Source organism: Bubalus kerabau, chromosome 1, assembly GCF_029407905.1.
Source record: "Bubalus kerabau isolate K-KA32 ecotype Philippines breed swamp buffalo chromosome 1, PCC_UOA_SB_1v2, whole genome shotgun sequence".
Lineage (NCBI taxonomy): Eukaryota > Metazoa > Chordata > Mammalia > Artiodactyla > Bovidae > Bubalus > Bubalus kerabau.
In genome coordinates this window covers 63,516,711-63,544,110 of record NC_073624.1, presented here as the reverse complement: position 1 = coordinate 63,544,110, position 27,400 = coordinate 63,516,711, and the positions used below count along the sequence as shown (strand labels likewise).

Here is a 27,400-nt window from a genome sequence, read left to right as displayed (position 1 = left end):
TGGAGCAATAAGCTTATTTTTAATTAAATGATAAAAACAAGGGATAAATGGTGTTTGGTGTGGCTTTTTCAGCATTATTTCATCTTTTCTACTTTCCCTTAGAGACACTATCCCCTTAGGTTTCTTGTAAAGAAGCACTCACTCCATTTAAATAATTTGAACCTGGCAGATATTTCCCAAGTACTAAACTAGCTAGTCATCTCAGCTGTGATCATCATTATGGATGCTGGTACAGTGGGATTGGTTGAACAGATCTAAATTTTCTAGTAACAGAGAGAAGTTTACTAGAAATCTTTATTATTCAAGACATATATTCAGTTTCATGTGATAGTGAAGAAAATTCCATTACTAATATAGTCACACTTTACTCTCTGATTGGAATTAACATGAGAGTTTATTTAATATTATTTTCCAATAAATATGTTTGACTATATTATGGTTGATGTTTATTTACATAGTCTAGAGAAAAAAAAATGATAGCAACATATTTTACTAATGGTGGTAAGTAGTGTCTTACTTTTCTCTTAAATATTTAAGAATACTTATTGCTACCCTGTAAATAACATACAAATAAATAACAGCGATTTAAAGGTGACATTAATTCTCTTTGAATAAAGCATTGATTATTTCTCATCTATTTATGAATCTGTAAATGCAAGAACATGAAGCTTGAGATATGTATTTGCACTTACATTTCTAGTACTTCATGGTTTTCACCAGACACTGTGCTGTGTGGGAATGTGAAGGGAATGATGACTATTCTACTGTTCTAGACAAAGAGAACCTTGGCAACTCTAGATGTCAATCAAACATTACAAGGTTGGGGAATCTTTTTCCTAGAGAATTTATATCACATGTTTTAATACATTTTTGAAAAAACAGAAAAATTAAATCCCTGAGGAGTACTAATTCTGACCCAACACTTTGATATATGACAATTTATCACTTATAATTATGGATTTTCAAATCTGTACTGGTTGTAGAACAAATATATGCTTCTTGATTTTGAAATTACTCTGATACTGACAATTAACCTACAAGAAAGTTCAATATATTTTTCAGAAAAAAGTAGAAATTAGGGAAAGAGCATGATCTGGTCTTCCTTGAAGACCAGATCAAGGAAGGAAGGTTTAGACTCATGTGGCTCTCTAAGAGCTGCCTTTTCCATTAACAGCCTGGAGCTAATTCATTGGAGTATTAATCTAAGAGGAGAAGAATATGCTAATATACATGAAATGAAAAACAAAGATTTGCTTTAAATAATAAATAAAATTATATATCTAAATAATGTGGAGTTTGTGAATTCCTATGTGAAGTAACAGGCCAAATCATGTAGAAGGAAAAGTATTATATATTCAATAAGAAAAGGAAGAAAAGCTTCAGAACAGGCAAAAATATTGATTGGCATAATAATTGCTGAGAAGGAAGGTAATTTACATTATTTTATTTTAAAATGAAGAAAATATTGTATACTCTATGATGTAGTCTGTTTTCCTTTTTTTCAGTATTTATATTCTAAGTTTATTTGGAAATAGTCTACCTGTTTCACAAATGGTTGACAAAGATTTCTTCAGAGTAAGAGGAAAATGAACTTCATCATTGGGTATATTTTAGTTGAAAACATGGCTCTAAAATATATAACCAATTAGTACTCTGACTTCACCAAAATTCTTTTGCTTTTATAAAAAAACTAGAGAATAAAAATACGTTTTATTGAAAGATTTCCACTGTAATTTAGTATCTGATTAAAAGATAATTTAATGGCAAGTGATGTTAGACTCTGAATATGTGTAATTGGGTGGAGATTGTGATGATCTTTTCTGTGTTTTCTCTTTTATTATTTGGTCTCCATTACATGTGGCAAAAAGTTGAAGTTCTCAATGCATTGTTAATTTTTTGTAAATGTGATTATATCTGCTTTATATTCATTTTCAGATTTTCCTAGATTCGACTTTTATTTATTTTGCTGGGGTACTACACTCTTATGTTCTCTTTTTCTCTTGTCCTTTCTATGCCTTCATCAGTAGTTCCTAGAGAAGTTGCTTCTCTAGGTGACTAACTGGGACTGAATCAAATGTTCCTTTAATATGAAATCTAAAGTATCAGAATTTAACTGTAGGTTTTAATTCACTTCACTGGTATAATTTTATTTTGATGAAGTTAATTAAAAATGAATGAATTATTTTGAAATCTGAGCCGATTTATTTAATTTATTTAACAATGGACAAATTGGAATCAGTTGTAATTGACTGGAAGTTTGTAAATAAGCCTGAAAAAAATCAACTCTTATGGATTTTATAGGTCAATTTCCAAAACTGAGTTGACCTTGATAATAATAGTATTTGCAGCACAGTTCTAGAGCATATCTTCAAACTCAGGCAATTGGGTATGTTTGTGCACATGTATATTTTAATATATCATATCTTAAAGATAAATCTATTTCTGTAGTTTCTTATTTTTATACCCTTTTATTACAAGACATTGTTTGAAATCACAGAGGAAACATGAAGAATCATACAAGGCACACAGAGTTTGTCCTTCTGGGACTGACAGATGATTCTCAGTTACAGATCCTAATTTTTTTGTTTCTGCTTCTAAATTACACATTAAGCATGATTGGAAACTTAACCATCATTGCCCTCACTCTGTTGGATTCCCATCTCAAGACCCCAATGTATTTCTTCCTCCATAATTTCTCTTTCCTGGAAATTTCATTCACAAGTGCTTGCATCCCCAGATTCCTAATCACCACTGTAAACAAAGAAAAGACAATTTCTTATATTGGTTGCATGTCTCAGGTATTTTTTTACATATTCTTGGGAGTTACAGAATTTTTCCTTCTGGCGGCTATGTCCTATGACCGCTATGTTGCCATTTGCAAGCCTTTGCGTTATACCTCCATCATGAGCAGCACAATTTGTCATCAGCTGGTACTCAGTTCTTGGGCATCTGGCTTCCTGGTCATTTTCCCTCCACTGATTTTGGGTCTTCACCTGGATTTCTGTGATTCAAATGTTATTGATCATTTCATTTGTGATATTTCTCCTATTCTACAACTTTCTTGCTCAGACACATATTTACTAGAAATGATTGCATTTGTATTAGCTGCGATAATCCTCGTGGTCACACTGCTATTGATAATTCTTTCTTACTCTTACATCATCAAGACAATTCTTAAATTCCCTTCAGCTCAACAAAAGAAAAAAGCCCTTTCTACCTGCTCTTCTCACATGATTGTTGTATCCATCACTTATGGTAGTTGTATTTTCATCTACATAAAGCCCTCAGCAAATGAAAGGATCACTTTAAGCAAAGGAGTGGCTGTGTTAAATACTTCAATTGCCCCTTTGTTGAACCCATTCATTTATACTCTGAGGAACCAGCAAGTTAAACAAGCCTTCAGAGATGTATTTAGAAAGATATTTTCTGTTTCAGACAAGTAATACTGTTTATTGAAATAATCAACATGAAGATATAAAAGAAACATTGAACAAAAACTATTTTGATGTTTCTAGTACAAGAATTGATCTCTAATATTTAATTTTTGATATCACTTATGCTTACCTGAGCTTAGAAACCATTTCCATTCTATATATCTGAATTTAACTTTCTGTTCTTCAAAATGAAGTATTTCTGTGTTGGAAATATAAAATTGCAAAATTTATTTTCTCTAATAGAATGTAGAATAAAATGAATGGAGGGATTTGGTTGTATTATGGAATATAAATTTTTGGAGTATTTTATTTCTTAAGTAATTTAAATGAATGTTCCATGATTCATTTAAAAGCCATAGTTTTAAAAATTCTTAAACATAATTATTAAATATGTTTAAGATTCTCCAAGAGAACTTATTCTTTAAAAGTGTAATGTAGAGTCTTATTTTGTAAAGTGTTTTTTGAATCAATTTTAAAATTTTTGTCAGCTTAGTAAACATGCATAATTTCCTATTTTTAAATTGAAGCATGGTTGATTTATAATGTTGTATTAGTTTCAGGTGTACAGCAAAATAATTAAGTTATATATGTTCTTTTTTTCAGCCTCTTTTCCCTTATAGGTTATTACAAAGTACTGCACACAGTTTCCTGTGCTGTACAGTAGGTCCTTGTTGGTTGTATATTTTTATTATGGTAGTGTGTATATGTTATCACAAACTCCTAATTTACCCCTCCTTTGCTCTTTGGTTAATATAAGTTGGTTTTTTGTGTCTGTGAGTTTATTTCTGTTTTGTAAGTAAGTTAATTTATATGTGGCAGATTCATGTTACTGTATGGCAAAACCAATACAATATTGTAAAGTAATTAACCTCCAATTAAAATAAATAAATTTATATTAAAAAAAAATAAAAAGCAGAGACATTTCTTTGCCAACAACAACAACAAAAAAATCCACATATAAGCAATTGTGTGTCATGACTGCGTGCTCAGTTGTGTCCGACTCTTTGTGCCTCTATGGACTGTACCCAAGAGGCTCCTCTGTGCACCCGATTTTCAAGCAAGAATACTGCAGTGGGCTGCCATTTCCTACTCTAGGGCATCTTCTGAACTGGAAATCAAACCTGCGTTGCCTCTGTCTCCTGCATTGCAGGTGGATTTTTACCACTTGAGCCATGTCATATGATACTTGTCTTTCTCTGTCTGGCTTACTTCACTCATTGTGATAATCCCTAGGTCTGTCCATGCTGCTGCAAATGGCATTTTTTCATTCTTTTTTAATGGTTGAATAATATTTCATTGTGTGTATATGTACCACACTTTTTTTTATCCAGTCATTTTCTGATGAGCGTTTAGTTTGCTTCCATGTAAGGGCTGTTGTAAATAGTGTTGAAATGAATTTTGGGGTGCATGTGTCTTTTCAAATTTTCGTTTATTCTGGGCGTGTCCCCAGAAGTAGGATTGCTGATTCATACATTAGTTCTATTTTTAGTTTTTTTTAGAAACCTCCATACTCTTTTTCAGTGACTGCATCAACTTATATTCCCTTCAACAATATAGGAGTGTTCTCTTCTCTCCACACCCTCTCCAGCATTTATTGTTTGTAGAGTTTTTGATGATGGCCATTCTGACTAGTATGAGGTAGTACTTCATTGTAGTTTTGATTTGCATTTCTCTAGTAATCAGCGATTTTCAACATTTTTCATGGATCTTGGATCTACATGGGCTGGTGGTGTTGGAGCAGGTGCTGGCCTAGAGCTTTGGGCCATGGGCCCAGCCTGGCATAGGAGGTAGCTGGGTGACCCTAATGCTGGAGTCCACAGTGAGGTCAGTTTCTCAGTGCTATCTGTAATGCTGTCTCCCAGGCTACAGCCCTCATTATGCCCCAAATGAAACATAACTCACAACTCTCACGTGTGTGTTATTTTTTTGATCGACAATACTCTTTTCAATAAGTGGTACTGGACTTCAGCATCAATCTCATCCATGAACTCTACCAGATGGTGAGTCCAGGATCTCTGGGAGGGCTGAGTGGTGACGGGCTTTCCATCTCAAAGCCAATCTGTAAAACTTGGAAGTGGTGCCCACTTCTTCAAATGTACAGACATCAACAAAGGCCACAGATATTACAAACAATTAGGGAAACATAACACCAGAAAAAAAAAAAACCATAAAAAACCAAAAAACAGTGCTAGTAAGCAATCCTAACCAAATGGACCTTCTCTATGTTAAGCTTTCTTAGCCTTCTTTCTTTCAAACTACAATGCTGCCACCATTTCACTTCTTTCACCTCCATTTTAAAAGGATGCTACTTTTCAAGACAATAAAATCTCAGTAGCTCAAATATTAATTGCTTATTATCATTGTTTTGATGGGTTATCTAATGGCTCCACAATAAAGAATATGCCTGCAATTTAAGAGATGCAGGTTTGATCCCTGGTTGGGGAAAATCTCCTGGAGGAAGAAATGGCAACCTACTCTTGTATTCTTGACTGGAGAATCCCATGGACAGAGAAGCTTGGCGGTCCACAGTCCATGGGGTTGCAAAGAGTTAGACATGACTGAGCACGCACTGCCCGTGTGACACTTAAAATTCCACATGTAAAGAAATTAGAGCAACTTTTGTCTCCAACTCCTATACTTTCTGAATTTTAGATATTGATGTCCTGAACTTGTTCTTGTTTTAACATATAGCTTTTACAGTGAAAGTGAAAGAAAGTGAAGTGACTCAGTCGTGTCCAACTCTTTGTGACCCCACAGACTGTAGCCTACCAGGCTCCATCCGTCCATGGGATTTTCCAGGCAAGAGTACTGGAATGGGTTGCCATTTCCTTTTCCAGAGGATCTTCCCAATCCAGGGATCGAAGCCAGGTCTACACTCATTATAGGCAGACGCTTTACTGTCTGAGCCACCAGGAAAGCCTAATCTAAATTAAGTAATTAAAATTATTTGTCTCTTTTGCAATTATATATAATATAATAATTATATTCATCATTTATTGACTTATAGCCAGACATTTCTAAGTGTCACATAATTACTCTGGTTTCAATTATGAATACTTTAGTGTCTCTTGTGCAGATTTGTTTATTCCAGTATTTGTCACAGTGACTTTAGTACCTAAGAGCTCTCTGTTGTATGGATCATGAGGTCATGTTAATGATTTATGTTTCAAAGTTGCAGGGAGGTGATAACTCCATTTTTATCTCATGTTCCTTCTTATAAAAACATAAATTCCTAAATATGCTGCAATAGGACAGATCATGCTATGTAAAGTCTTTTATATAAATTCTGAAATGTTTAGACAACAATGTTTTTCTTTGATATCAATAAAGAAATTTAACAGAGATAATTAGGCATATTGATAACTTCAGTTCAGTTCATGTCAGTCACTCAGTCATGTCCCACTCTGCAACCCCATGAACCACAGCACCCCAGGCCTCCCTGTCCATTACCAACTCCTGGAGTTTACCCAAGCTCATGTCCATTGAGTTGGTGATGCCATCTAATGATCTCATCCTTTGTCGTCCCCTTCTCCTCCTGCCTTCAATCTTTCCCAACATCAGGGTCTTTTCAAATGAGTCAACTCTTCACATCAGGTGGCCAAAGTATTGGCATTTCAGCTTCAACATCAGTCCTTCCAATGAACACCCAGGACTGATTTCCTTTAGGATGGACTGGTTGGATCTCCCTGCAGTCCAAGGGACTCTCAAGAGTCTTCTTCAACACCACAGTTCATAAACATCAATTCTTCTGCACTCAGCTTTCTTTATAGTCCAACTCTCATAACCATACATAACTTAAGAGTGTATTATGGCAGATAAAGATCTCTCCTACTAGCTGGTGTGTATACTTTCAATTACAGTGTCTTTCAATTACTTTCATTTATTTTTCAATTACAAGGTCTTTTCCCAACCCTGCCCCACCAAAACCACATTGTGTCTTGATATGTTATGTACTGCAGCAGATTAAACATGACTTGAAATTAAAATCCAGACTCCACTCTTTGCTACCTGTAATATATTGGTTAATTTACTCAGTGTTCTTCCATCTACATTTTAGTATAACTAAAATATTCATGGGATTGGTAAAAGGAGAATTATGCCAATAGAAATAATTTAAAAGAATACTGGCAATTTCAAAGCCCACTTTACATTTAAAAATAAATAGTTTCTGAGGTTTTCATTTAATATCAGGCATAATTTTTCAAATTTTTAGAACAGTTTTTTTTTGTTTTGTTTGTTTCTTAGCCAGTAGAAGTAATTGTTTACATTCAATGAAAATAATGAAAAAGTAAATGTATTATCAAGGAAGATTTTCTTTCTTTCTTCATTCCTTCCTTCTTTCCTTTTTTTTTTAATTGACAAGCCCACCTGTTACTTGCTTCAAATTCTAAGTTATTAAATTTAGCAATATTATCTTCAATTGTCCCTTGATCATAATTCTAATATTTACTTGCTTTTATAACTTTCTATTTCTGTTTAGGATACCTCTGATATCTTTTAAAATCATTCTGTTGCCCTTGTATTAATGTGTAGTTGTATTATGAGCATTTAACATTTTATATTCTAAATCATTCATACATCTAATTTTGTAACTCATAATAAGTGATGTCATGTTTAAATTTATTTTAAATTAGATGCATCCCTTTTAAGTGAATAGAAACTATATAGCTAATGCCTCTTATTAGTGATTGTGAAGATGCTTCCATTTTTTAGGATTCAGATAATTCTGAAACTCCCATTGATATAGTTATTCCCTATATGCTGTTTCATTATTTTAATTAGCCTGGAATACCTGTTTGGACAAATTTATTTTTAATACATGTTTATTGTTGTTGACTTGTTTTATTTGATTATTAGTACTTTAGAGTACTATTAGTAAAATTAGTATTATTACATAATGTATCTTCTGTGAATTTATGTACATTAAATATTATTACTCGCCTAATTCTCTTAGATCATTGAAGAAAAGACTAGGTCAGAACTGGAGACAAGTTTAATTACTTGGAAGTATATTTTATAGTTTCACAATAAAAGAAAACACCATATATGAGTTTGGTTTGAGAGAAGTTTGATTACGGTGAGATTAGGAAGCACTATTAAATGACTTTGAGAAGGATAAAATGATGAAATTATAGGTACAAAGCAATGAAATAATTAGAAGGGGAAGTTGCTCAGTTGTGTCCAACTCTTAGCGACCCCATAGATGGAAGCCCACCAGGCTCCTCCGTCCCTGGGATTCACCAGGCAAGAACACTAGAGTGGGTTGCCATTTCCTTCTCCAATGCAGGAAAGTGAAAAGTGAAAGTGAAGTCGATTAGAAGCTATAGTTAAATATTTAGAAGAGTTTCATTCTACTCTGATGAAAACTTGGACTCTTTTGAGAGAAATGTAATCCTCTTTATGGAGTTATTGAAAGCTTGCTTCACTTGCTTACTCCTCAGGGTGTAAATGAAGGGGTTCAACAAAGGGGCCACAGCAGTGGTGGGCACTGAGACACCTTTATTTATGGCCACCTCTTCCTTTGCCAAGGGTTTGACATAGTTGAAGATATAGCTTCCATAGGTGATGGAAACTACAATCATGTGGGATGAGCAGGTAGAAAAGCCCTTTTTCCTTTGTTGGACCATGGGAAACCTCAGAATTGTCCTAATGATGTGTGTGTAGGACAGAAATACACATACTAGGGTGATAATGAGGGCAAATACAGCTACAAGGATAACTATTTGTTCTATTACCCATATATCTGAGCACAAGATCTTTAGGAGGGGACTGGCATCACAACCAAAATGATCAATTACATTGGAAATACAAGATTTCAGCTGGAGCTTAAGGAGTAGAATGATGATTATCAAACCCGAAACCCAACAGCTGAGGACTAAGAAGGTGCAGACTCTATTGTTCATGATGGTCGTGCAATGTGGGGGTTTACAGATGGGCACATAGTGGTCGTAGTACATGGTTGCCAGCAGAAAAATTCTGTTGCTCCAAACAGAATAACAAAAAAATATTTGACTTGCGCAAGCATTGTAGGTGATGGTATTGTCCCCAGTTGATATACTGTACAGAAACCGAGGAATACAGACAGTGGTAAATGAGACTTCCAAGAAGGAAAAATTTCTGAGGAAGAAGTACATAGGAGTTTGAAGATGGGAGTCTACCAGTGTGAGGGTGATGATCGTCAAGTTCCCTGTTACACTCAACAAGTAAGTGAGAAATAGATGAAAAGCAGAATTTGCAGTGGGTCATCTGTCTGTCCCAGAAGGATAAAAGTTGTTATTGCTGTGTGGTTTTTCATCACTGAGTTTTGAAATCTATCCAATTGACAAGTGAAAATCAAAGAGATTTTATGAGAAGGTTCGTAAATGAATTCTGTACCAAAACACTGCAGTTACAGCCAAACAAACCAGTCTACATGTACTTATCCCTTCACGTCAGTCTACATTTATTTATCCCTTCACATTGGTCTACATTTAGTTAGCCCTTCACATTATAATTAATATCATCACTGTTCTGACAGTCTTTCTGAATTTACAAGCGTGAAAGAGGATTATTCCTTTAGGATTTATTTTATTATCAAACTAACTCTTTCTAAGATCATTGTTGGCCCCTCAAAATTTACAAATGTTTGTTAATTCATGACATGGACTAAATTTACAAAAAAGTAGTGAAAAAAGATAATACTACTTCATTATCTACTACCAAAGATACTACTACTTTTTTTTATCCAAGACAAACTTTGGATATGGGATGTATCCAGATGATGAAGATGAATTATCTTCGACTGTTACTTTATAAGGGTTCTTTAAAGAGTAAGATGTATTTCTCCTGCAAAACAAAGAAGAATAATGACAAAACACAAGCCTGGGTCCTGACACTTTCCACTGTCCATTTATTCTTTTCTACTTGTTTTCCTATTCTTAATTCATAGTTGGTTTCAAGCACTACTATTTTATCTATTGGAGAAGGAAATGGCAACCCACTCCAGCATTCTTACCTGGAGAATCCCATGGACAGAGGAGCCTAGTGGGCTACTGTCCTTGGGGTTGCAAAGAGTCGGACATGACTGAGCACTCATTTTACCTATAGTGTGAAGTAAGATTGTGCTATTAGCAAAAGAAATATGCTCATGTGCATTCATGTTATTTTTTGGGTAATGACTGTGTTCCTAAAGCTTTGAAGTGACAACTTTTTTAATATTATCAAAATTATTCTTCTATGCTGTGCCTGTTTTCATTATGGTTTCAATGCCTTTGAAAAGATATTAGTGTCTTATCTTCTTATCTCATCCCTGCTCAGTTTATCCTTTAAGCTTCTTCAACCTGACTTTCAATTCCAATGACCCCCTGATCTTCTAACACCTATAAAACTTTTACTACATTTGAAATCAATGGCACATTTTTGTAGCTATTTTACCTGGAGTCAATATGTTCTTTATTTTTTTTTAATTTTATTTTATTTTTAAACTTTACATAATTGTATTAGTTTTGCCAAATATCAAAATGATTCCACCACAGGTATCAATATGTTCTTTAAATTAAATTTCAGTCATTTTTCACATCTAAAAGTACTAACCACTATATGATCATGGCAAGAAACTGGGGACCCAATTAGTCATTTTTCAAAGGGATCCCACACCATAATTCTGATTTTTCTAATTTTGAATCTCTTTTTTTTTAGTGTCTTACACACTCTCTTCATTCTCTACTCATCTACGAAATATCGCTGCTTCCTAGTATTCAATCTTGAGAGCTCTTCCTTTTTGTTTTCTGTTTGGTATTCTTCTTTTTGCATATTCTCCAAGCACATTTCAGTTAGTAGAATTGATCTGTCCTTTATTTGGTGGGTTACAAAGGTCAGGAGTTTTCCAAATAAAAATCATTGTTAAGTGTATATCACCAGTTAGATGTTTCACAGAAACCTCATAGACTATGAGGATGAAAGGCTTTCCCCTCTGGATCCAGAGGGACAGGGTCAGTGGCCTACTGGCAGGGATGTTGCAAGACATCACTATGCTGACAAAGGTCTGGATGGTCAAAGCTATGGTTTTTCCAGTAGTCATGTATGGATATGAGAGTTGGACCATAAAGAAGGCTGAGAGCTGAAGAATTGATGCTTTTGACCTGTGATGTTGGAGAAGACTTTTGAGAGTTCCTTGGACAGCAAGGAAGTCAAACTAGTCAATCCTAAAATAAATCAACACTGAATATTCATTGGATGCTGAAGCTGAAGCTCCAATAATTTGGCCATCTAATGCGAAGAACTGACTCATTGGAAAAGATCTTGATGCTGGGAAGAATTGAAGGCAGGAGGAGAAGAGGGTGACAGAGGATAAGATGGTTGGAGGGCATCACCGACTCAATGGATGTGAGCTTGAGCAAACTCTGGGAAATAGTGAAGGACGGGAAAGCCTGGTGTGCTGCAGTTCATGGGGTCGCAAAGAGGCGACTTGGTAACTGAACAGTAACAATTTGGTAAGTGGGTTATGTTTCCAAAATTGGACATGACTTAGTGACTGAACAACAACAATGCCTTCTTCATATACAAAGATGCACTAGTATTCACATATATTTTTGCATTTATGACACACACCACATTTTTGTAAATGTCTTGTTATTTCTAGGGTACTTGGCTCCTCTGTGAATTTTTAATTTTTTGATTGTAGCAAATCTCCCAAAGTGTTCCCACTATATTTATTGAAAAAAATATGCCTATAATTGTCCCACACAGTTCAAAGTTTTGTTGTTCAGGAATCAACTGAACAATATTAGCAGTATATTAGCACTGGATTGGTTTCTTTTGCACTGATTCTCGATTAGAAGCCAAATATAGAATGGCCTTTCTATTACCCCTAGGTGGTGGGAGTATGGTTGAGTTTTTTAAATATAGTAGAAATCTCAAGAGTTTGGAATCAGACACACTCAAAAAAGAACTCTGACTTATACAGAGATCCATAACAACATTCAATAAATTATAAATGTCATAGTTATTATTAAGCTGTTATTCATACTGCAAAATAGTTTTCTGCTCAATTTCCACAGCTACTGATCTCATTATCTCATGAACCGACTGTGACTAAATCACAGCTACACAGTTAATATTGCTTCTCTTATTAGAGAAGAGAATAATATTGCTTCTCTAATAAGAGAAGCAATATTATTTGGAATGAAGAACAGGATGTTAATTCTGATTGTCTTCAGTTCAGTTCAGTCATTCAGTCATGTCTCACTTTGTGACCCCATGGACTGCAGCATGCCAGGCTTCCCTGTCCATCACTAACTCCCAGAGCTTGCTTAAACTCATGTCCATTGAGTCAGTGATGCTGTCCAACCATCTCATCTTCTGTCATCCCCTTCTCCCCCTGCCTTCAATCTTCCCCAGCATCAAGGACTTTTCCAATGAGTCAGTCCTTTGCACCAGGTATCCAAAGTACTGGCATTTCAGCTTCAGCATGTCCTTCCAATGAATGTTCAGGACAGATTTCTTTGAGGATTGACTGGTTTAATCTCCTTGCAGTCCAAGGGACTCTCAAGAATCTTCTCCAACACCACAGTTTAAAAGCATAATTCTTTGGTGTTCAGCTTTCTTTATAGCCTAACTCTCACACCCATACATGACTACTGGGAGAACTATGGCTTTAACTATCTGGACCTTTGTCATCAAAGTAATGTCTCTGCTTTTTAATATGCTTTCTAGGTTGGTCATAACTTTTCTTCCAAGGAGTAAGCATTTTTTTTTTAATTTCATGGCTGCAGTCACCATCTGCATTGATTTTGCAGCCTCCCCAAAATAAAGTATCTCATTGTTTCCCTATCTATTGCCATGAAGTGATGGAACCAGACGCCATGATCTTTGTTTTTAGAATGTTGAGTTTTAAGCCAGCTTTTTCACTGACTGTCTTAATGGCAAAATTTACCTACTTATTTGACCTGTAGTTTGCTTTTTAATTTTTCCTGTTTTCTAAGTCATCCTTTATCCAAACTTTAAATTTAACCAGCCTTTGTTTTATTTTTCCTCTTCAGAAACACAATATCACTTTTAGTCATGTTTTCCATCTTCATATTTTATTAAATAAGTATGAATATATCTTCTCATTTTTCAGAAGACGAGCGTCTTGTCATTCTCCTAATTTATACTGGTCTTATCCTTTCAGAAACCTTCCCTCAAATGCAAGGGCAAAGGTGATGTTTGTCTTAATGGCCTTCGTCCTCCCAGCTCACCTCCTGAAAGCCCTACCTCTCTCTGCCTGACTTCTCATGGTGTACTTGGTTGTGCATTGATGGTATTGTAAGCCCTGACTGTTGACTTTTACTTTCATAACACAAGTGCCTGATTTATGCTTTGACAGTCAGGGCATCCATTTCAAAGAAGGCTTCAATAAACACATTGCCAGCCACCAGACTAGGTATAAATCCAGGCCAACATCACTCTCCACACCCCCGTCAGGCTCTTTTGTTTTAGAGAGCTTGAAAATGAAGTGAAAGTATTAATCACTCAATCTTGTCGTACTCTTTGTGACCCCATGGACTGTAGCCTACCAGGCTCCTCTGTCCATAGGATTCTCATAAAAGAATACTGGAGTGGGTAGCCATTCCCTTCTCCAGGGCATCTTCCCCACCCAGGGATTGAACCTGGGTCTCCTAGGTTGCAGGCAGATTCTTTACTGTCTGAATAACTGATCATTTGGTTCTCTTGTTTTTTCTCTTCCCAGGCTTTAAAATTCCTCACTTGTGTCTTAAGTTCACCATTAAAGAGCGAGCCCTTGAGACTCTAGTCCTGACCTTGGACCATGATAGAAGCAGAATACCTAGTCTCCTCTAACCCTTTTCCATTTCTCTTCCCATCACCTCAGTGTGTGGCTGCAAGTGTGTTGTATGCTTTCTAGGATCTGTAAGAAATATATATTTTTAAAGTTTTCTGATGGTTATGGCTAAAGGGAGTCTTGTAATCATAAGAGCCACAGGTCCAGTCTTATCCATAGGCTGAGACCTGTGCAAACCACGCCTGTACTCCTACACTCTGAAATTCTCCTGAACTTACTCTTCTTATATAATGAAGCAACACCGAACTTTTCTGTCACCCCTGCCTTCCATTAAAGCACATCCATTTACTTCTATGTCAGGAGTTGCTTCCACCTGGTTATTGGGAAATTTGAGGCAGCCTATTTTAAATGGAAATATTCCATCCAGTGTCTACTACCTGTCAAGCACAGAGCTAGGTTCTGTATTATAAAACTCATTCAACTTATACTAGAATTCTCACTGTAGCTATTTATTAATGTGCTATCCTCTTCTTCCATTGGAGAAGGCAATAGCAACCCACTTCAGTACTCTTGCCTGGAAAGTCCCATGGACAGAGGAGCCTGGTAGGCTGCAGTCCAAGTGGTCGCTAAGAGTCCATCACGACTGAATGACTTCACTTTCACTTTTCATTTTCATTTTCATACATTGGAGAAGGAAATGGCAACCCACTCCAGTGTTCTTGCCTGGAGAATCCCAGGGACGGCGGAGCCTGATGCGTTGCCATCTATGGGGTCGCACAGAGTTGGACACGACTGAAGTGACTTAGCAGCTTCGTCCATAAAAAATTTGCATTTAACTACCTTATTTAACATGTGTTACTCTGAATAGGATTCATCAAGGAGGGTCACAGTATAGATTCCTCTTCTCAGAGAGACTTAAATGTTTTTAACCAGGTAGTGGGGTGGAGAGGTTAGGTGCCCATGAAAGAATAAAAACAGGACTATTTTGGTATGATGACCAAGGGTTTTATATGCATATTAATGCTTGAGATATACCCAGACAATTAAGGAAGTCTGTTGCCTTACTTGAACATCATCACTTACATCTATCTACACTTGTCTTCCAATCAGGCTGCCCGGATTTCACATGCAATTTCAGATACACATTATAATTTCACATTATAATTTCAGATACACATGAAAGAGGACAAGGTAGCTTCTTCCCCTGTATTATAAGTTTCATTTTGTTGATATTATCTGTGACAATTATGTATATTCTTCAGCAAGAAGAAAAATTCTATTTCTGTTCAGGGAACAATAACTGGTATTAATTATTTACAATGACAGTTAGGAAAATATGTCCCATCTGAAAACAGTCTCTGGGTTCCTGCTCTTTCTCCATAATTGAATTAAATAGTATCTCCCTGAAGACATCAATTGGTTATATCTACAATTGTTCACTCCATTGGTTTTAAAATATTTCCTGCAAATCACATGAACCTCTGCATCTGAAAAGACTAAGTCCTCTCTTCCTTTGGACATGTGCCTTATAAAATCCCTTGAGGTATATATGGCAAGGCCAACCTTGCTTTAAATGAATCATCACAGGTAAATGGACATTCATGCAAAGAAACTAATGAAAAACTCTAAAAAGTAAAAAGTGCAGATCTGGCACAACTAAGATGAAGACACTAACAAAGCTAATGGCCAACATCAACTAGTTACACCCTAGCTCTTAAATTCTCAAGATTTTTCAATACATCAATAAGTAATGGAAACTTTCCTTTGGTGACCCTTCTGCCCTCCAAAGGAGTGGTCTCTTTGTGAGCCTCTCATACCATCAATAGCTTATACAAGGAGAGTAAAAGAATGTTCTTTGGACTCTGTGGGAGAGGGAAGGGGGGGGATGATTTGGGAGAATGGCATTAAAACATGTATAATATCATATAAGAAATGAATCGCCAGTCCAGGTTCGATGCAGGATACAGGAAGCTTGGGGCTGGTGCACTGGGATGACCCAGAGGGATGGTATGGGGAGGCAGGTGGGAGGGGGGTTCAGGATGGGGAACATGTGTACACCCGTGGCGGATGCATGTTGATGTATGGCAAAACCAATACAATATTGTAAAGTTAAAAAAAAAAAAAAGAATGTTCTTTGTTTTCAAACTCTGTGAGATTTTTCCTATCTCTTCAATCCTTTTTTGCTATGTAATTCCTATTTTGCCTTTGTTAAGTAAGATCAATTTATTCACAATTTCTCTTTTAAGCAAATAAAACAGCATACTACTAATCCATCATGCCTTATTCTTTGACTTGTCCTTGATTGTAGTTTCTCTAAGAATTAATTTTCTCTTAACTACTTCAAGACAGCAAGAAGGCCATAATACGTAGAATAAGCTGTGAAGTACTAAAATCTGTTATCCTTGCTGTGGTCTTTTTTTTATACTTCTCCTTCTGAATACACACCGCGCCAATATTGTTAGTGAAATACTCTCCTCAACCTTGCTTTATCCTCTGCAGTGCCTCATAAACAGCAAAAAGTGTATCTCTTTGCTGAGTCATCAAATTACTGTCTGTTGAATAAGTTAGATATAAAGGGCTTCCCAAGTGGCTCCAGTGGTAAAGAACCTGCCTGCCAGTTCAGGAGACATAAGAAACTAGGGTTCAATCCCTAGGTCAGAAAGATCCCCTGTAGAAGGGCATAGCAACCCACTCCAGTATTCTTGCCTGGAGAATCTCCAAGAACAGAGGAGCCTGGCAGACTACAGTCCATAGGGTCGCCTAGAGTCTGACACAACTGAAGCGACTTAGCATGCAGAAAATAGATGCTGAGGAAAAATTAAAATATTTCTGGTTAAATTTTTCATTATAAAATACAATCTAGAATTTAGATTTATAATTTATTTATTTATTTTGAAAGCAAAGTTTACTTTATTTCAGATTCTGGTAAGTTGGAGAGAGATGGTGGACGTCTATCTGAAGTCCAACTCCCCCCAGCGAGCAGAGGGTGAGAAAATGTTGCTATTTTAAGCATTAAATATTCTTTTGGGCTACAAGTCCCAGGGATTTGAAAGGTGTGTTTCTGTGTATTCTTGAATTAAACTGCATGGTTGCCAACTTATCAGTGTAAAAATATAGCCCTGTTTATGACCTGAATTTTACAAAGGACTATTGGATAATTCATACTATGTCTGCTGCAAGTTTCCATATTACAAACTGAAAGAAGTTTAAGCACATCAGACAAAAAAATAACAACACATATTTCTTACTCTTATCTCTCAAAATAGAAAGTAGTTCTCCTAGCTCCCTTATGGTCCTTATTCATTTGACAGTTTTTCCTGGCTTCAGCTGGCAGCTCCTTACTGTGTTTGCCTGTGTGTGATAAGGGAGATGCCCCTCGGCACTGGTCTCACAGGATCTTCACCGTACATTTTCTCTCTGGTCATCTTTGGAGGTTCTTCAATACTGCATCTTCCATTTTCATATCAGATAGAGACTTTCATTAGAGACTCTATTATTTTAAACCTTGGAAACACTTTCCTTTGGACTTTGTCATGAGGCAAGGAGGACCAGAAATAAGGAAGGAGAACAAAAGGAATTCCTTTGGGATCTGGAAGAACTCTGATGGTTCTAAGCAGGGAGTTGGCTTTCCTACTCCAACATTAAGGATATTTACAGTCTTCTGTTCAATTTTCTGGAGGTGCCTTGGGATCATCTGCATGAATAAAGTAAAGAATCCTCAGTAACGTAGGTTCTGACATCACTAACGAACCTTTTGCTTAATGAACTTTGGCAAAGCAAGAAAAACAGGCAACAGCAGGGGCACTGTTTTTTGAGAGTAGATGGAACAACAGCATCATACAGAGGGCAGGTTCCCATTTTACTAACAGAAAAGCAAACAGACAAACAGATTTAATCCCCTGCTACATTTCCTAAAAATATGAGGTTTTAATAATTAACCTATTTTGCTTTCATTTTGGATTTTCAATAACATCTTATGAAATTTTTGATCAATCTAATGTAATCTAGTTTTATTTATTATTAGGATTTATGTTATTGAAGACTATATTATAGGATTTGGCTATTATCATGTCAAGAATTATTCAAATTTTTGGTCTAGGACCTAGAAGAGGTTAAAAAAAACAGTGCATTTGATTAAAATTTATAAAAGTTATGATTTTATATGTAGAACTTCATGTAAGAATGAATCATACTGAGAAAGTACTATTATGTAACTACACATGGATTTAGTCCTAGGTATTTTATTATTCTATTTTTATCCCCTTTACTATTCTTTTTTTTTTTTGCTAATGTATATATGTGATATATCTAACCAATATTTTTGCAATTAGTAAAGACCATGATCTTAATAAATATGTCTTATAACAAGTTATATTTTTGCTCTACTATTCTTCAAAAACATGTAACCACATTAGGAATAAATTATAGTTTCTTTATAAGGGTTTGCCAATGGAATTTACCTTACCATAGAGTTATATTATTGTACAGCTTTAAAGAGAAACTTCTATTTTTTATGAAATCTATCATGTGTGAAAAACAGTGTACAGTCATAGAGGTATCCACACTACAGGTTAAGAAACAGAACATCCCCTGTACCTTAGAAACCTCCTGTTTGTCCTCTGTAATCACATCCTTCTCAACTGCTAACTGATGAAGTAATGGACCACTTAGTTACTGTTTGCACTCTTCTTCAACCTGCTCTGTGCTGGAGGAGGCTGACCCATGAGAACTAGGCACAAGCTCCTTTTTCCAGTGGACTTGACTTTGTTTAACCATTGAGAGCCCCTTGTAATATCATTGTCAAGTCTTATATCAAGATTGTACTGCTTTCATTTTTTGAAATTTGTACATACTCTTTTAGTTATGCCTGGAAAGCTCTGTGGAGAACTGGTATTATTATTTTTTTTTTTGTATGCATTTGCTAAATACTTTGTAGAAACCACTAGATTCTGGATTTTTTAATGAGTTTTAATAACTATACAAGTATTCAAATTTTATATTTTTTCTGTACCAGTTATAATATATTTTATAGAACAACTATTTACAGACTTATTGGAAAAATTATAATTATCCTACTTTCATGTCTATATTTATGGGCAGTGATGTGCTATTTCTCAATACAATGTTTGGATTTCTCTTTTTTTTTTAATCACTCAAAAAAGATTTAATTATCCCAATAGTCCACTTATTTTCTTTTGCCTTGCTGTCGTTCATTTTCTGCTTATTCTCTATTTTCTTTTTCTATAATTTCTGCTTTATTCTTTGCTATTTTTATCATTGAAGTTTAGTTAAGTTTAATGTCTTGCCTATCTCCTTTGCATTAATGCTTATATAATTGGTTTCAAGATTGTATTAATTTTTTTTTCTAATGGGATTTGGACTCCAAATATGCTGCTAGTCATCACTTTTTCTGTATCTTACAAATTTGATACTTCATAACTTTATATGATAGAGGAGTCTGGCAGGCTACAGACCATGGGGTCAGTAAAAAGTTGGACAGCAATCACTTCCTTTGCCTCTAGTTCTTCCATTGTTTGTTGTTGTTTAGTCACTAAGTCATGTCCAACTCTTTTTGACTCCATGGACTGTAGCCTGTCAGGCTCCTCTCTCCATAGGATTTCCCAGGCAAGAATATTGGAGTGGGTCTCCATTTCCTTCTCCAGGGGATTGTTCAGACCCAGGGATCAAACGTGTGTCTCTTGAGTCTCCTGTATTGGCAGGTGGATTCTTTACCACTGAGCCACCTGGAAAGCCCATGGGATGTGCATAGTTTGCTAATGCTGGCAGTTTCAGACATGCATGTGGAAAGGATGGTTTGTAAAAGCAATCTCCATATCTGATTTCATCACTAGGATAATTATCTCAGGTAATTTTCATAGCAAAGATGGTGCTTTTCCTGTTTTCATATTTCTCTAGTTAACATTGTTTGACACATAAAATTTGATATTTGCTTGTATATAAGATATTACTATATTCCATAAATTTTTCCAAGTTCTTTTAAAGAAAAAATTAAGGCAATGGATATATGTATTATATTTACATAAATAAATAAAAACATATACAAGTAAATATATATACAATGTAAGTACATGTGTATATTGTTGTTTAGTTGCTAAGTCATATTTAACTTTTTGTGATTCCATGAACACACCATGAAGCACACCAGGCTTCCCTGTCCTGTGCTGTCTCACCGAGTTTACTCAAACTCATGTCACTGAGACAGAGATGCCATTCAAGCATCTCATCCTCTGTTGCCCCCTTTGCCTCCTGCCCTCAATTCTTCCCGGCATCAGGGTCTTTTCCAAAGTGTTGACTCTTTGCATCAGGAGGATAAATTATTGGAGCTTCAGCTTTAGCACCAGTCTTTCCAATGAATATTCAGGGTTGATTTCCTTTAAGATTAACTGGTTTGATCTCCTTGCTTTCCAAAGGACTCTCAAGAGTCTTCTCCAGCACCACAGTTCAAAAGCACATATTCTTTGGTACTCAGCCTTCATTATGGTCCAGCTCTCACATCCAAATATGACTTCTGGAAAAATCATAGTTTTGACTGTACAGACCTTTGTTGGCAAACTGATATCTCTACTTTTTAATGCACTGTCTAGGTTTGTCATAGCTTTCCTTCCAAGGAGTAAGCATCTTTTCATTTTATGGCCTCAGTCATCATCCACATTGTGTAGGTACATCATTTTATACATTTATATGATTTAATACACTTAAACGATCCTTTTATACATTTATAGCTAAAAATACTAATGCCATATGCTGTTTGAATAAATTAGGTTGTGATAAATATCATCACAATGAATATTATTGGAAGTACCTACATTAATAGAAGACTAGCTTCAGCCATTTCCTTACGTAATATCATAGGGAAATGCTACGGATCATTCCATAATGATTTTGTGCTTATATACATATCTGAAGAATTGTATTTTAAGAATATTGGATCCAAGACACCATAAACAATTATATTTCTGAGAATCAATAAAAGAAGACAGAAGAGATAAAACAATTATTTATCGTTTCTCTGGTAAAAGTTGCTGTGTGTTTGTTATAAATTTTCATGAAATCAATGTTTTGGAGGACAGTATCTTTCTCACAATATCCTTAAATGCTTGTTTCGCCTGCTGGTTCCATAAGGTATAAATAAATGGATTCAGCATACCAAGGAGGCATCAAGTATAGCAGCCCTCTTTGTCAAAGCAATCATTTCCTTTGCTGAAGTTTTCACATACATGAAGATGCAGCTTCCATAGAGATTGAGACAATAATCATATGTGAGAAGCAGGTTGAAAAAGCCTTTTTCATTTATTGAGCAGAGGAGATTCTCAGAATTGATCCGAGGATATAGAAGTAGGAGAGGATTACCAGAATCAAGATGGACATGAGCATCGGCACAGCTAAAACAAAACTCAAGAGTTCTAGTGTGCTGGTGTCTGTGCAGGAGATTTGCAGTAAAGGAGCAGAATCACAGGTGAAGTGGTCAATGATATTGGAGTCACAGAAATCCAGCTGCAGCCCCAAGATCAGTGGTGGAAAGATCACTAAGAATCCAGCCAGCCAAGAGCTGCCTACAAGCTGGTAGCAGATCTTGTTAATCATGATGGTCATATAATGCAGAGGTTTGCAGATAGCTATGTAACGATCATAGGACATAGATGCCAGGAGAAAAAACTGTTGAACTGAATAGAATCAAGAAAAATAGCTGAGCTACACAAGTGTTATAGGATATAGAATTGTCTCCAGTTAGAATGCTCATCAAAAATCTAGGGATACAGACAGAAGTAAATGAGATTTCTAAGAAGGAGAAATTCTTGAGGAAAAAATACATGGGAGTCTTCAGATGGGAATCCAGCAGTATAAGAATGATGATAGTCAGATTTCCACTAACACTCAGCACATATGTGAGAAATGAAAGAAGAAAATCACAGCTTGTATTTTTATATTATCAGTCAGACCCAGTAGGATTAAATCTGCCACTGATGATCTGTTTCTCATTTCTGGCTATTGATTTTTGGCAAATCTCGTGGCATAATCAAGACAGACAACAATAAATGGGTGAGACAAGCATAAATATTAACATCTACTTTTTAAAGTAATAATTGTATCTTCACTAAAAGTATGTACATTCTTCATTTCTTCAAGTTTCATTATTCATCTTAGATTTGTGTCTTTTGTTTAATATCAGTCTTATTACTCTGCATAATGTCCTTTGATTTCTTGCCACATGTTTCACTCTGCTTTCACTTACTATAATTGCTACTTGGGAAATCTAGTCATTGAACATGAGCTCTTCTCATGCTTCACTGTTGAGCTAACATGGAGAGAACATTACTCTTTTGTTATTTAAGCTTTTTAGGATTAAAAGTACTAACTGATGATGGAAATAATTGGTCAGCCCAAATCTAATTAATATAGGTCAGTGACATTCTGAATGTTCTCTGAGAAAATAGCCAATCATACACTTACTTGTTCATATATTTCCCATTTCTTCTAAAAATTAGAGTATAAGTCATTCTAATGTATTCAGAACATTTAGGCATATTAAAATGATTTATATAAATAACATAAAATATTTTGTAACCAAATACTTATATCATTTTCACATATATTAATGAGGCCTCTGAACCCCTAAATTTCTTTTTCCTTTACTTAACATGAAAATTTAAGTTCATGTTTTTACTTATTGGTTCCAGGCATGCGTGTGTTAAGCAACTTCAATCATGTCTGACTCTTCACAACCCTATGGACTATAGGACACCTGGCTCCTCTATCCATGGGATTATCCAGATAAAAATACTGGAGTGAGTTGACATGCTCTCCTCCAGGGGATCTTCACAACCCAGGGATCAAACTCATGTCTCCTGTGACTCCTGCATTGCAGGTGGATTCTTTACTGCTGAGCCACTGGGGAAGCTCTCATGGTTTCATAATGCCTAATAATTCCTTTTGAAAATCTACCAAATAATGGTATCAAGCAATGTGTTCACAAAGTATGCTAATGATCTCTAAGAATGATTCACAAGTGAATTTACAAGAGAAATGCACAAATACTTTACAGGTATCTAAACATATTGTGGATATCAATACCAGGAGTATCCACATGTCCCTCTAAAGTATAAGTGTAATTTAAGAAAAGCAACCTATGCTGCACATATTTCTACTAATTGCCATTGAAAGTGCTAAAATCTAGAAACCATCATTTAAATTTCTCAAATATTTAGATAGTTGATTTTAACTTTAATATTAATATGCATATATATTTATATGTATTCTTATGTATTCATATATATGAGAGATACAGGCATCAGAGAATCAATGCTATATAGAATATAAGAGCTGAAAACATATGAAAATAAATTGTGAATACTTACATAAAATTGATCATAAATCACCATTTAAGGTTCTCAACTATTTAGATTATCGATATAGCTATTATATTAATATGTATGTATACTTATGTGTATACATTATATTCATGTATATGAGAGACAGGCAGCAGAGAATCAATGTTATGTAAGATAGAAAAGCTCAAAAAATGGGCCAAAGAACTAAATAGACATTTCTCCAAAGAAGACATACAGATGGCTAACAAACACATGAAAAGATGCTCAACATCACTCATTATCGGAGAAATGCAAATCAAAACCACTATGAGGTACCATTTCACGCCAGTCAGAATGGCTGCGATCCAAAAGTCTACAATCAATAAATGCTGGAGAGGGTGTGGAGAAAAGGGAACCCTCTTACACTGTGGGTGGGAATGCAAACTAATACATCCACTATGGAGAACAGTGTGGAGATTCCTTAAAATACTGGAAATAGAACTGCCTTATGATCCAGCAATCCCACTCCTGGGCATACACACTGAGGAAACCAGAATTGAAAGAGACACATGTACCCCAATGTTCATCGCAGCACTGTTATAATAGCCAGGACATGGAAGTAGCCTAGATGTCCATCAGCAGATGAATGGATAAGAAAGCAGTGATACATATACACAATGGAGTATTACTCAGCCATTAAAGAGAATACATTTGAATCGTTTCTAATGAGGTGGATGAAACTGGAGCCTATTATACAGAGTGAAGTAAGCCAGAAAGAAAAACACCAATACAGTATACTAACGCATATATATGGAATTTAGAAAGATGGTAACAATAACCCTGTATACGAGACAGCAAAAGAGACATAGATGTATAGAACAGTCTTTTGGACTCTGTGGGAGAGGGAGAGGGTGGGATGATTTGGGAGAATGGCATTGAAATATGTATAATATCATATATGAAACGAGTTGCCAGTCCAGGTTCGATGCACGATACTGGATGCTTGGGGCTGGTGCACTGGGACAACCCAGAGTGATGGTATGGGGAGGGATGGGGGAGGAGGGTTCAGGATGGGGAACACATGTATACCTGTGGCGGATTCATTTTGATATATGGAAAAACCAATACAATATTGTAAAGTTAAAAAATTAAATTAAATTAAAAAAAAAAGCTGAGCATCTTATGAAAATAAGTTGACAATACTTATTGTCAAATGCTTGATGGTTAGAGTTAGATATTTAATGTGATATATTTGATTCTCTTAAATCAGAAGTGATCAATCATAGATATATTTTCTTCCCTCCAACAGAGCTATAAATCCCTCATAAATATCTTTTTATCCCATCTCCAAAAACCTAATGAGATATTTTCCACATATCTTTTCCCAACATTGTCCAAAAGCCTGGAATCTTGAAATATTTCACCTGTCATATTGACATAAATCTCTAGATGAAAGAAGTTTGCTGCTATTAATGCTGCAAATTTGAGAATATTTCTTTAATAGGCTTCTCTGATATTTTGAGGTAAGTGGGCATATCCATTTATTTTTCTTTGAAAAAGAGTCAACTTAGCACTTTTAATGTGCTTTGCTACATATAACTTCATAAATATTCCTTGAGACAAATTTTTAATGACTTTTGGGATAAACAGTAATGGGGCACTAGTGAATAACGTACAAGATCTGCTTTGGCAATCATGTTTTAATTGGTTGATAATGGGACCTATGGCTCAGGGGAAGTTTGAGGAAATCATGCAGCTGGATGTTAGCATATTTGAGGAGAACTGAGGCTAAGCAAACCAACATGCTCTGATTTTTATTTTCATATGATCTAAGCATGATTCTTAAATGGTGTGCATAAATCTGTTTAATGTGAAAAAAAAATATGGCACAGAACGACTAAAGAAAACACCAAGTTCCATGGGCTGTGAAACGTTGTTAAAATTATAAGGACTTTTTGAGATAGAGCATTTTAGCAAATATTTCTTTAGAATGAATTTGCCTTTCAATACTTGAGCAAAGTCACTAAAATTAGAAGCACATCAGATTTCATTTTTACATTTACTTATTCCTTCCGACTTCTGAGTATGAAATCCAAGACACATTTATATAAAGAACACGATACTGGATGCTTGGGGCTGGTGCACTGGGACGACCCAGAGGGATGGTATGGGGAGGGAGGAGGGAGGAGGGTTCAGGATGGGGAACACATATATACCTGTGGTGGATTCATTTGATATATGGCAAAACCAATATAATATTGTAAAGTTAAAAAATAAAATAAAATTAAAACAAAACAAACAAATAAAAAGAATATATATGTAATGTATATCAAAACTATTCTTCATGGGGTCACAAAGAGTTGGACAGCATTGAGTGACTAAGCACACACACACATAGCTATTCTTTCCAGGTGAGCACATTAAGTGGAGTTTATCCCACTGTGACCAAATTCAGTGCTAGAAATATGCATTAGTATAATATCTTGGTAATGGACATATCATATAATTAAAATCTATTCAATAACATTTTTTACAATCAATAATAACATTTTAGTACTAGAAGTCTAATCAATAAAAGTTATTAAAATACATCACAATCACAATGTCAAATATAACATGAATAAAAACATCACGTGTATCTTTCCACTTCAAAGAACTTGTTTTGCCTTCATGTGATCTTACTTTTAAGAAAATCTACTTGAAGTGTATATTTATTTTGAAATATTTACTTTCACTGGTAAGTGCTCTTAACAAATTATAATACACATTTAATGTTTTTTTTAAATTTTATTTTATTTAACTTTACAATATTGCATTGGTTTTGCCATATATCAAAATGAATCTGCCACAGGTATACATGATACATCTTTAAACACATTCTAATTTTGGAAATTTGCCCTTGGCACTTAGTAATATTAGTTCCCCTGTCACAAAGTAATATTTAAGCATTCAAAGTGAGCATATGCATTTATTTCAGTTACATAGTTGAATACCATTTTGATATTCAGTTGCTCAGTTGTATTGGTCTCTGTGACCCCAGAGACTGCAGCAAGCTAGGTTTCCCTGTCCTTCACCATCTCCTGGAGCTTGCTCAAACTCCATAATCAATCAAATTATTACGTTGGGTATTATGAATGATCAAAAATTTCTAAAATTAAATCATATGTTAGAATAAGTGACACACAGACATTTTTACATAATTGTTCTATTTCATTTTGAATGTAGATTCTACAAATGAAATTACTTTTCCTTAAAATTTTCATACAGATTCCTATACAACTGTTTGTGTTTATCTCATGTTTATAAGAATGGCTATTTTACCATCAGCTCAGTGCTACAGGATAGTTTAAACTCATATCAATGTTGTAAAGAAAAAAAAAATGTCTGGATGTTTGTTTCTGAATGGATATTCTATTTTGGTAATATATTATTGATTTTATAATTTTAATTAAGGTTGTTTACCCTTCAGTGTGATGCTTACCCAAGCCATGTCTTCATGATGAAATTTTAATATGAGATACAAGGCCCCATGTACTTGGTAGAAGTGGCTTATTCATACTGATAGAGCTCATTATTGTAAAATAGAATTTTATGGTAATATGAAAATCTGAAAAAATGGTAAAAAGAGGTACACAGAAAAAGAGAAATATCACAAACATTTAGTTCTAAGGGGTAAACTGAGAAATTAAGCACTAAATAAGGGAAGAGAAAAGAAATAAATGTAGTTCTTCAATAAAAATCAAGACATTGAGAAGTTAGATACATTTGTGCCCATCGTTGATTAGTCAGAGCTGGTTTTAGGGGAAGGGCAGCCTGATCATATATCTGCTTGTCTGGTTAAAAGCAAACCATAGCAGCAAAAACACAAGAAAAAAGCA

General features: G+C 35.2%; 1 protein-coding gene and 2 pseudogenes across 1 annotated transcript; 1 reads left to right on the top strand and 2 right to left on the bottom strand.

Annotated features, from left to right (window-relative positions):
• The first annotated feature begins 2,504 nt into the window (after window positions 1-2,504).
• Window positions 2,505-3,443, top strand: LOC129641560 (olfactory receptor 6C70-like). The gene has a single exon (XM_055566242.1). The coding sequence runs from the start codon at window positions 2,505-2,507 to the stop codon at window positions 3,441-3,443; it is 939 nt and encodes a 312-aa protein (XP_055422217.1).
• A 5,342-nt stretch (window positions 3,444-8,785) lies between these two features.
• On the bottom strand, window positions 8,786-9,729 carry LOC129646275 (olfactory receptor 6C2-like; annotated as a pseudogene).
• An 11,528-nt stretch (window positions 9,730-21,257) lies between these two features.
• Window positions 21,258-22,194, bottom strand: LOC129646216 (olfactory receptor 6C76-like; annotated as a pseudogene).
• Between the last annotated feature and the right edge of the window lie 5,206 nt (window positions 22,195-27,400).